Source organism: Pocillopora verrucosa, chromosome 2 (assembly GCF_036669915.1).
Source record: "Pocillopora verrucosa isolate sample1 chromosome 2, ASM3666991v2, whole genome shotgun sequence".
Taxonomy (NCBI): Eukaryota; Metazoa; Cnidaria; class Anthozoa; order Scleractinia; family Pocilloporidae; genus Pocillopora; species Pocillopora verrucosa.
The window spans coordinates 7,021,094-7,033,059 of NC_089313.1; the positions used below are offsets into that span (position 1 = coordinate 7,021,094).

The 11,966-nt window shown below is 38.3% G+C and overlaps 3 protein-coding genes across 3 annotated transcripts; 1 reads left to right on the top strand and 2 right to left on the bottom strand.

The window, feature by feature from the left end:
- Window positions 1-2,355: 2,355 nt before the first annotated feature.
- On the bottom strand, window positions 2,356-3,552 carry LOC131787778 (uncharacterized). The gene has a single exon (XM_059104856.2). The coding sequence runs from the start codon at window positions 3,463-3,465 to the stop codon at window positions 2,914-2,916; it is 552 nt and encodes a 183-aa protein (XP_058960839.1). The 5' UTR covers window positions 3,466-3,552; the 3' UTR covers window positions 2,356-2,913.
- A 1,216-nt stretch (window positions 3,553-4,768) lies between these two features.
- LOC131787767 (macrophage migration inhibitory factor homolog) lies at window positions 4,769-8,149 on the top strand. The gene is made up of 3 exons (XM_059104845.2): window positions 4,769-5,285; window positions 6,821-6,993; window positions 7,691-8,149. The coding sequence occupies exons 1-3, from the start codon at window positions 5,184-5,186 to the stop codon at window positions 7,758-7,760; spliced, it is 345 nt and encodes a 114-aa protein (XP_058960828.1). The 5' UTR covers window positions 4,769-5,183; the 3' UTR covers window positions 7,761-8,149.
- On the bottom strand, window positions 8,146-11,926 carry LOC131787766 (fructose-bisphosphate aldolase C). The gene is made up of 3 exons (XM_059104844.2): window positions 11,149-11,926; window positions 9,753-9,917; window positions 8,146-8,634 (listed from the first exon to the last, which is right to left on the bottom strand). Exons 1-3 carry the CDS (start codon window positions 11,846-11,848, stop codon window positions 8,420-8,422), a joined length of 1,080 nt encoding a protein of 359 aa, XP_058960827.1. The 5' UTR covers window positions 11,849-11,926; the 3' UTR covers window positions 8,146-8,419.
- Between the last annotated feature and the right edge of the window lie 40 nt (window positions 11,927-11,966).

Sequence of the window (11,966 nt, forward strand, 5' to 3'; positions counted from 1 at the left end):
TCTCTCAAAGGAATAAAATAATGTTTTAACTGCAGAGAGAGGGGCCAGTCCCATAAATCTTTCACCTAGAAGGACTTAACCCTGGATAAATTTGAAAAGAATTGAGAACCATCAACCATTATACACATGTTTAGTAATAATGCCTATGGACATTCCACCACATAGGCAGTGCCGCTGACTCGTAGGGTAACGTGTGTATTACATTGTACTGTCCAACAGCACCCCTCAAAACGGCTATCTCAGGGTTTCCACAATAACTTTGATGAGTAGCAAAATCACGCGACGTTCTCTATTGAATTATTTAAAAAACCTTAGATAGTGAAAATATGGAACGATTACTAAGACAGTTCCAAGAATTAACAAGCAAATAAGTATCAAAGGCAAATTACTTAAATAAGAATTTTTTTTCATCATGGTTAACAGTCTTTATTAATACGCGTCAGTGGCAAAATAAAAAACGGAAAGTGAGAAAGGCTAACTGACTAAAAGAAACGAGTGAGTAGCTTTCGTGCGACTCCCCGCTGACCAAACTGCGAACAACTTTGTACTTACCTCATCTGAATGAGTTAAAGTCGGTCATTAAGACTTGCAAGAAAAACTCCACTGCAATCTGGAATCTTATCAAGGCTTCTTTCAAAGTTGTTGTTATGAAGCGTGGGACGAAAGGATGAGAATCGTGAAAAATATCTCCAACGGAAGCCCAAACACAGGCCGTTTCCGAGACCACGTGATGTACCTCAAAGGTTTCAATATGATGGAAGTTGTAAGTAATTACGTAAGAGGCTGGCCAGCGGATTATTCAGGCGGCATTAAAGCTCGAAATAGAAAAAATCTATTGGTTGCCCGCAATTACCTCGACGACACAGGTATTTTTTTGTATACTCACAGAACAATCAACCCATGTCTCTATAATGGTTTGAAGAACGTTGTCATCTACAGAAATCACATTGTACAACGAACCAATCCTGGTCATCTCACAAGTGGTATTTATTACGAGCCCCATGATATCGGGATAGATTGGAACATCACTTACTCCGCTATCGTATTTGAGATCGTTGGAGTAAGCGACCCCACTAATAACATATGTATCTGGCTGACCAATGGCGATCTTTCTCAACATCACGTGCTCCAAGACAACGTCTATTATGGTAGCAAAATGCCTGTGAAGCTGTATGCTGACGACAGTACTCCATTGCATGAAACAAAGAAAAACAACGATAGTATTACAAATTAATACAACTATCCGCTGTACAAGCTAAACATTCCCCCTTATTAGACGGTGCTAACATTTATTGTTATTTGATTATCGAACTTTATTTGCATTGGTGATCGAAGAATTATCCTTTAAGGATCACAGCGCTCCAGAAGGATTGGAGCGAGTGATGAAAGAATCAGTTTTTTCTAATTATAATCAAAGCGTTCTTAGATAAAAAGATGGAACCACTGTAAGTTGGGAACTTGCGCGAGAGATATTTTTGCCTGGTTGCCAAGAAGTTGCGACTTTGCGATCGTCGGTTAAAGGCATACGCTTTGATACTCGCGCCGTCTAACCTTCAAGCATTAAAACTTATGCCAAAATGCCTTCTGCAGCTGATTGAATGACTGATTGGCTAATTTATGACTTTATTTATTTACGGGAAAAAAGTTCCTTCAACTTGATTTATAAGTAAAATATCTAATTCTGCTTGGCTAATCTATCAAATAAAACAAGATAAAGCCTGTCATATACTAAGGCTGCTATTCTAAGATAGCGCGTCTCATTCGAAGCTGGGATGAAATGATCTGTGTTTGAGTTCATTTAAGGAAGCTGCAGAACTCAGATCTTGGGATAGGCTGTTACACACCTTTGCATCTTCGTAAGGGATATTCGTGTGGAGCTTTGCACGTCATCATTGATATAGCTACCAGCCTTTGATGATTTGATAATTAACACGACAGAAGTCAAAATTTGATTGGATTAAACTATTGTACACATCTAATATACGGCTGTAAATATATGAAAGTCATATATTTGAACTGTGGATAAAGACGTGAATATGAAAGTGATCTTCGCGGTAAAAAACAATACTTGAGCAGTAGTGAAAATAAGGCCTGAGTCCCGTTCAGGCCTTAATTTTTTTTAGGCCTTATTTTCACTACTGCTCAAGTAGTGTTCATTACTGCGAAGATCACCTTCATATTCACATCTAATATTACATCAGAAGGAATATGATTGAGAAGGGAATTGAGATGGGAATTTTGAGCCTGGTTACCAAGCTGAGACTTACGGTAACGATGGCAACAGGTAAGTTCGCCTCCATCGCGTTAATTGTAGTTTGATGTTTGAAGTTTATTAATTTATAAATACATGGCAGTTCGAAAACTAAATTGCGTATTTACACAACAAAAATTAAACTACACAAATCTAATCATTAACTAATCTATCTTAAATAAAAGGATGAAAAAAAAAATTAAAAATTAAAAAAAAAAAAGCCCGCAGGAGATAAGGTGCCAAGAAAATTATCATAGGTTCGCTCCCTGACTTAAAACCAGTTTGCCATCACCTGAACCAGTTCGCCAACCTTCCTTGGGTCGAATTGATGTTTGTTATGCTTTCTTATTTTTCACTTAGGTCACATCATTTCTTTTGGCACTTACCAAAGCTCGAACGAGATGCGACTTTCCAACTAAATTCAATTTATACCCTGGTTTACCGAGATCAAGGACGCAAAAGCCGAGATCCCCACGAACATATCAAAATTTTTATAGAATGAACGATCGAGTGAAACTCGGAACCCGAGGCTTTCCGTTTGTTTTAGTTACGTGAAGAGTCCTTAAGGTAGGCGTCAGTGCTTTCCGGTCATCTAAGGTCTTGCGACCCCTGAGGTAAAAGTTTTCTGAATAATGTATGCTAATGGTGCAAAATTAATGATGTTAATTATTTTCGTCCGGTGCGCAGTACTCTTTTATCTCTGGCCACAGATTCTCATACATAGATTTTACTTCAGAAGCCAGCGGTACATGACGATCTCTGTAATCAAATCCTGGTGACATCTTCTCTGAGATCAACGTGAAAGGTGTTTCGCCCGGATACTTTTCATACTCGCTAGACTCGTCGATTAAAATTTTGGCTGCCTTAAGACAGCCACCTGGAACCCTTTGTTGAAGAACGTGGCCCTTTAAAATGTCTTTACCTAAGATAAACTCTTCAACTTTGCCCTCTTGTGTTATATAGATGTATTTAGCTGGCCATCCATCGTGAAAAAAGTGGGTGATGTCACTCTTGTTCTTATTAAAAAAGTTTTTTCCTCCCAGTTCAGGCGCAATCAGGTAGAAAATTGTTGTGAATAAGCTCCTCTCTGTTCCTTCGCGTCCTTCAACTGGAATCGTCTCGGGAGATCGATAAGTTTCGCTAAAGTAACCTCCTTCCTCGGAGAGTGGAATCAAACCCAGCTTTTTGACATAGATGTCTTTCCGATTGCTCATTTTGGCGCTTGCACGAGATCACAAATTTTATCGGAGCGACACAAAGTTAAATCGTCGACCGTTTAAAATAATGCTGAATATTTATGCTCGAAAGGCATTTCACTTTAGAAACAGTTGAATGCCCACAGCTTCCTATACGTCAATCACTTCTGATGTACGAATGATAATGAGGGCACGGCGATCTGATTTTGTTTTTTTTTTTAGAGCGCTAATTACCACTTAACGACGATCTGATTCGACAATGTTTATTTTTTAAACAGATAAGGATATAACTTCGAGCCAACTTCGGGATGCACTTTTTCTTTTTTAAATTACAAACATCAACGCTGTTTATTTATGTTACCACTCTGCCTCTCTTCCTGCCACTCGAAGTCCTTGGCTGTTCACAACCTTTTTCTAAGTTTAATCTTCTTTAAGTAGAGTTATCTTTAAGATAATATTCAAGGGGCTCGTTTTCATTTAATAAATGTTTACAAAAATGACTGTCGTTAACCATGCAAGTTATAATAATTTTTCTTTGATCCTCTCACTCCCAGGAGTGTTAAGACATCATTTCTCCTTACAATATCAATTCAATATCAAACAGAGACGTGATGAGAATAAATCAATACATATCAATTATGGGATTATGAGTTGATCCAATACTAAATTCTTAAATTAGGGGATTATTGGTTGATCCAATACCAAATTCTCAGACTTAACATCGCAAGAAATGTAGTGGGAGCGATTGAGAGAATTAATAATGAGATATTGGGGGTGAAAGGGTTGAATTGTGTATGGATGCTTTAAAAAGGAAAGTGATAGTTGAATCGCAATTAGTTCGAACCGTCAAGCATTACCGTTTAGGACATAAATTTGAGGCAGTTGGACAAAAGACAGATGCCAAGACTACCTTAAACAGCTCAACTCCAAATTCGCTCTGACGAAGGGCCAAAGCTCAAAACGACACCTTAGAAACTCTTTACGGTAGTTGCGAATCCGGTGGCCAATTTTCATTATCAACTCAGTGATACAACCAAATTATTTGTTATACTCCACCACCGACGCAGCAACACAGTTTGTTTAGAATCTACCCTTTATTCATTCAATAAAAGAATTCGCTAATTTAGTAAAATAAAGGGGACTAGTTTATCGTAGTATCAGTGATTTTCACGAAGAAAGAAAAAAAGAAAAGGAAAACCGGTAACACGACCAGAATCAACTTCCTGTACGTATTATGATTTCCTGCTGAGCTAAACGGAGAACGACTGTGCGCGTGCCCACTCGTACCCTCGCATGCTCTATCGCACGTTCCTTACATCGCGCACCGCGTAACTTCTTGTCAAGTGTCCATACCTGTCTCTTATGGTACTTTGGACCTAAGATTTAGAGTTGACATGATCATCACCACTGACGTATCGACATATCAGCTGGGACGCTTAGCTTACTGCCTCCCCTGCCCCCTTTACTGTTGGTCTTCAAGATTACAAGGACACTTTGGAAATTAACTTTATCGGAAAGGCGAAAGGGACGAAAGGACATCATAACCGTTGTTCCGGAAAAGGGACTTGAGTACTTACGTCTGGAAGTGTAGATTAGACGAACTGTTTAGTTGCCGCTAAGAACTAAGGACAGTTAAATTGTCTTACATGACATATACTCTTGTTTCGGTGTCTGTTACTTTTTGGTGTCACGCGAAGGAGACAGTTTACTTCAGAGAAAACCTTCTTTGATTTAAGATGCCTTTTTTCGATCTGAAAACAAATGTTAAGGATGTTCCAGCAGAGTTTCATAAGGAGACCACAGACCTCATCGCAAATCTTCTTGGAAAACCAAATTCTGTAAGTGTCCAAACATTTGGATTAATTTTGGTGCGTGGCAATCGCAAACCGAATCAAGTCATTTCAGATATTTCCAAGCCCCTAGAGCTAAATTAAACTATTTTAGCGGTACCTTCTATTGATTGAATGGTGATCGATTCTAGAAGATGTACAAAATTTAGATCAGGTATTATCGTCAGCTATAAGATATCTGATGAATGGAGGTTTAAACGGAATGAACGAGGAAATAATATTTGCAATTTTAATTTGAAGGTTAACGATCAAAACGAAAACTTACTAGCATTTTATGGAAATTGTTTCGAGTGCAGAGGAGCTGAAACGAATTTAAGACATAAAATTACTGAAAAAGTCTAACATCTCTGTAGTCTGTAAAGCATCGTAGAGGTAAAACAACACCATTCTGATTGGCTGAAAACGAGTCCATTCTCATGTAACACGAGTGTAAAGTGGGAACAGGAGTACATATTACAAGAAGCATACGCATGCTTTCAAAATCTTGTCTGTCTGACTTACTGCTTTGTTATTTTATGTGCATTATTATTAATAAGTAGTGATGTGATTTCTGTTGCAATTTGGTATAATATGCACAAGTCAATTTTTCTAAGACAATAAATTACACTTGCCGTACAAGCTCATGTAATTTTGTAGTCTTTGAAAAACTTACTCTTGCTTAATTTAACAAATTGCATTCTTAATCATGTTATGACCCAACTAATTTATGATGAATGGTGGCAAGCAGACATTACAGGAGGGGGTTGGGGGGGTGGGGGGTAGTGCAGATCCTTGGACTTTCCCCCAGGATCATCCACTGCAAAGGGGAAAGGAAATAAAGTTCACTCCTTTTTTCGCTCTCCTTACTGGGAGGATATTTGGCCACACATAGGTGATGTATAAGATGGGCATAGACTTGTGTCTGAACATCACCATGACTTTTTGTGGTTACAGGGTTACTAGTAGCCATAATGCTATCATCTTGTAAGTAAGAGACTTTTAGTGATTTTTCGGCAGCTGGAAGTGAAATTGTTGAGTTTCACTTTTAGCATCTCTTCTGCAATTTGATTGTTAAAAGTTCATTTTTGAAATGGATGATCCATCATGGATAATCCCTATGCAAATGTGGAATTTTGGGAAAGAATAAGTAAATTCTTTGTGAAATGTGGCATCTACAATCCTCTGCAAGAATCTAAGAATGCATGGTGGCTACTTTAAAAACTAACAAATAAAACTCTGAGATGAGGTTGGCTGAATTTAGCAAAAATGTTCGAGACTGTGAGCATTTGACCTGATTCAATGTAATGGTGTTATAAAATGGTCCATTAATGAGGACATGGGCAAATTCTCCCCGAGATGACCTGCTGCTGAATAATAAAACTGGCATGTATATGTCTATCCAATGTGTTCTTAATTAACTTTTGCCCAGAAAAATCAGAAATACATTCACCTGGTTACCTGTGCAGTCTCATACTCTTTGCACCAGTCAGTCACCAGTATGTAACTTATAATTTACTAATTTGCACTTGACATTTACTATACAGGTGGTTGGAGTGAATGTTGATGCTGGTGCAAGATATACATTTGGGGGGACTGAAGATCCAGCTGGAGTTGTTAATATCTATTCTGCAGGAAGTCTAGCAGTTGATAAAAACAATTCCTCTGCTAAAGTAATTTCTGAGCACCTTCAGAAACATTTCAACATCCCAAGTGGCAGGTAGGTTGTAACAGTACAGAAAAAGCAGAAGGGCAGAAATTTGTCATCATATACATCTATACCATCATGATGTAACATTACTTAGCTTTCAAAAGATGTAGCATATGCAAAACCATTTTTTTTCTTTTTTTTTGGGACATAAGGAGATGCAAATGGAACTTAAACAATTGCTGTCAAGTTTTCCTTCCAGACCTCGCAAATTTTCGAACTTCAACATTGTTGTTTTGCACAGGATGGTTAAGAAATTATCACTTGAGGGATATCCCTGGGTATCCCCCAGTATTAAATGGGAATATTCAGTCATGTGATCCATTTAGACCAATCACACACAAGCAAAATTTATGGATCAAATGTATTGTTAGCATAGGGACATGCCTCATTTCTAGCACTTTGGCACAAGTGTCTCTTCACCCAGTGGAAAGTACAAAGTATTGAGTAACACAAGCTGGCAGGAGTTCTGTAAGGAGTCTTGTAGTGATGTTTAATGCAAGACTCAGGAAAACCTCTCCCTGACTGGTAAAATCAATCCCTTGGGCAGAAAAATGTGCACCCTGTAGCACTAATAATTAGGTCTGCTCAGTGGCCAATGCATTATGGCCACAACATTCTTCAACCCTTCATGATACTTTGTGTAATGATGTTTTGTGATCTCTGACGGAAGTCCATCAATTTTGAACAATATTTTTTTTCTTTGCAGGCTTCTCATCTTTTTCCATGATATGCCAAGAACCCACGTAGGTTTTAATGGAAAAACCTTGGCAAGCTAAAATCATCCGTCTCTCATAAACTGATGAAAGAAATAATAGGTCTTGTACTTGTAATTTTAGTAAACATCAAAGTAGACTACAAGCAGTCTCTCCTTTTTAGGTGAAGTCTGTTGTGTGACTAAAAACAAATCAGTTAAAAGAGATTGATGTTAGAGAACCATGCAAAACTCTGGAAGTCTGGTGCATGAAAAGTAGTGACTACACACTGAGCCTGAGATTTCCACCAACTTTTTCATGTGCCTCACTCCCTACGTTCTGCATAACATGCTACACGACATTTTTTCAGTGAGTTTTTTTTAAATTGCACAACAGACTTTGCTGGAAAGCAAGGACTACTTGTACCTGAACATCAAAGGAGGAAACAGACAAAATAAAAGACAACAAAAACATTTCACTTGTGTTTTATTGGTGATATCATATCCTCTTTTTCACCTTGACCTCGGTTCACTTAGAAGGAGAGAAGCAAGCTATATGCAATTCACTACCACTATTGAATCACAAAATGAATATAATCACTGAAAGAAAATTACTTTTTATGTTCAGTAGTTCTGTGTTCGGTTTGCCTGTCTTACACACTACAGCAAGAATTTTAGAGTTTGCTACACTAATTCTGAGCCACCCTATGTACTGAACAGAAAAAAACAAACAGTGAAGTTCAGTTAATACTGATGGTTTGCCACAAATAAGCTTTCTCCCCCAGCAATGCTAGCACTTCCAGTATACTCTCCTTTGGAAGCCATTCCATTAGCTGCAGCGCGCTTCAGAAACTCTGTTTGCCCAGCTTTCACCTGATCTGTTTTTCCACCCCAAGCTTTCAAAGCACTGGCCTGAAGAGCACGGCCAAATGAAAATGTTAGACGCCATGGCTTCTTACCTGAGTAATGGAGAAGGAAAAAATTATCTTTACCCTGACACCTTTTAACTCCCAAAGATTGTGAAGAAGAAGATGAAATGATTAACTGTTGTCTCTGCATCTCCATATGTCTTTTCTTAATTACAGAATTTACCGATTGAATTACCCATAGGCATGTCTAACTTGCCACTTTACAAGCTTTGACAAAGAGTTAGCTCTCTCCACATTGGACTACAGAGTTTTAATTTTAGATTAGGGAATAATTATAACATTACTTTTGAGATACATGGAAATAAATACATGCAAATAAATAAATAAATAATAAATTGAACTATCCATCAGAAACAATGACTAAGCAGACACACATCTGTTTGAATTTAGGCATGGATTAGTGCTGAAATCTAGGCAGTCTTCACACTTGTTTGATCTGAAAATGTCATGTGTATGTGACATTTGCTGTGTGGAGAGCATGTGAAAAGCATGTGAAAATGTTACCCTTTCAACACAATGTTTTCACATGCCTAAGTGCAACAACATAGGACTCATGCTATACTTTAGAGCCTCAAAGATAATTTATGACACATGAAGCCAAATTGTAAACAAAGGCCTCTATGGAAGCACTTGAAGCATTATTCCAACATTTTGTTGGAGAGGGGAGGGATGGGTTACAGAGTGTCAACTATGCTAAAAAATCATGTTAAAAAATAACACAATTAAAATGAAGGAAATCATCACATTGGCTGTTTATTAGCATGATGGATTAGTGGTAATCAGGAATAGTACCACTAGGAATAAAAACTTGCTTTCAGCCACAGTGGGACTGCAATGCTAGACTTCCTGATTCCTTGTTTGCATTAATAACCCTTCAACTCCCAAGATCTGATTGTTAATTCTCCCCTCTAGCTGCTACACATTTCCTTGTAAATTAGTTATGAGGAATTGTTGCTAGATTTTGATAGCAGCTTCAACCTGATAAGTTTGAATATTCTCATTACCTGTTTGCTGAATAATCTATGGATATTATAGGGAGAAGTTTCATGTTAATCACTTCTGGGAGTTAAAGGGTTAACACCATCAAGACCTGGTGCCTCCTGAAACAGAAAATAACCCAACACAGAAAAACTTGTGTCTCCATTTACCTGGATACTGATTGATAGCATTCAGGTTGACGGATGCTTCCTCTTCAGATTGTCCTCCAGACAAGAAGACAATACCTGGAACTGCAGCAGGCACAGTGCGGGACAAGGCTGTAACAGTAGCTTCAGCATTCTGTTGTGGAGTGTATTTTGTTGGACAAGACTGGCCTAGAAAAAAGAAAAAAAAAAGCTCATGAAAAGGAACATCACAGTAACAGCATGTGATACAAATATTACAATATTACTACAGCTGGGATAAATCAGTTGACAAAACTAATAGTCCTTAGAAATTTGTCGAAAGTTAGGGCTAAGTTGCTTCTCTGTTCTACACCAATCTTGTTTCTTCTTGCTTTGTTGTTGCCTCATTTATATTTGTCTACCTCATTAACTTGTACTCTGCTGACTCCTTCAATTTGAAGGTAGAGTGTGGAGTGAATTGAAGGCAAAGGATACTGCTAAATTCAATAATTCATGTGAAAGCTAGAACTCATTAAAATTCAAACTACTATAACAATTGGTTCCATGTTACAGTAACTCAGCACAACACCATGGCAGGAATATTTAAAATCAAGGTAATTGTCTACAATCCTAAAGATAACATTCGGAAATTTTAGTTACAGGACTGTTATATTGATTAATGCCCCTAATATTTTAAATGTAGAGACCTTTTGCTTAAGATCAAACCATGAATAAGACTGGCTGCACTTAATTGGCCTCTTTTAGTTTAACATGACAAGAAATAATCGTAAATATCATTAACGGCAACAGTGATTTATTCTTTATCATAAACTGCATCTGACCCCGGTAATCCTCGAATGTCAAACAAAATAAACGCTACCCTGAGGGAAACTTGTTCTAACAACCAACAATACTGATTGAAAAGCTAGAAATATGTCTTTGACAAACATCTATAAGGTAGTAGCCAAAATTCTGGCAATAAAATTATGGATCTTAGTTTGCAAACGTGGCTAAGCTTACACAGACCACAAGCTTTTTGAATTACATATGGCCACGTCAAGATTGTCGTGAATTATGGATTTTTCTTTCCCGCAAATTACATAAAATACACCAAGATTTCAACCGTGACTTCACAACTTAGTTAAAATTCACTAAACTACATTTACAATAAACAAAAATCATATTTATATTATTTGACTTGCACTGCAAACAAACGTACAGGGGGTATAAAGAGGAAAAATGTTTGTACGTCAGCAAACTAGTCAAAAGGGAGGTTTTCAGGTTTTTGCATAGTCAGAAAAGAAACAAAACAATTGACGTCTTTGTGGTTAGTATAAAAGCCAATACTGGATCTAAACATCTCTTTTGAGACATAGAAAAATCAGTAACAAATTCGCAATAAACTGTACAAAATGGAAGCTAATATCTTAGGTTCGCTTACCAGCTGTGACCATGTTGGGTTTCAAAAGCGTTCCTTCCAGATAAATATGATGGTCAACAAGAGCTTTGTAAGTAGCAGAGAGAACAGCTTCCGTGACTTGCTGGCATCGTTCTAAAGAATGATCACCATCGCACAATACTTCAGGCTCAACGATTGGAACGAGCCCATTAGCCTGGCAAATGCTTGCGTAGCGAGCGAGGACATTTGCATTCTCTTTCATGGCAAGCTCGGACGGCTGATTCGGACCAATCTTCAGCACACAACGCCACTTGGCAAAGTCACAGCCATCTTTTTTGTACTGGGCACATCTCTCGGACAAACCATCAAGTCCCTGAGTGGTGCTCTCACCAACAGTTCCAGCCAAGGGCACAACACCTTTGTCGACTTTGATCCCTGGAATAATGCCGTGGTCCCTCAAAATCTTAACAAAAGCCGTTCCATCGTCTGCCTTCTGATAAACAGTTTCGTGGAAAAGAATGACACCACTGATACTGTTACTAAAGCCTGCGCCTGAATTGAACAGAAGCTGTCGGTAAAGGCGACGGTTCTCTTCGACATTTTCAACGCCGATGTTTGCCAGTCGTTTGCCCATAGTGCCCGTGCTTTCATCTGCAGCTAGAATACCTTTGCCTGGAGTCACAATAGCCTCGGCGATTTTCTTCAGTTCTGCCTTCAACTCTGGGGTAAGAGGGGCATCCATGTTGAAAAAGTTCAGGTGAATCGACTGTGTTGAACCTCGCTCAGTCACTCGTCCGATGCAGAGGGCAAGGATTATACGTTCTAAAAGTCTTACGCTCCGTAAACGTGGTATGATTGGT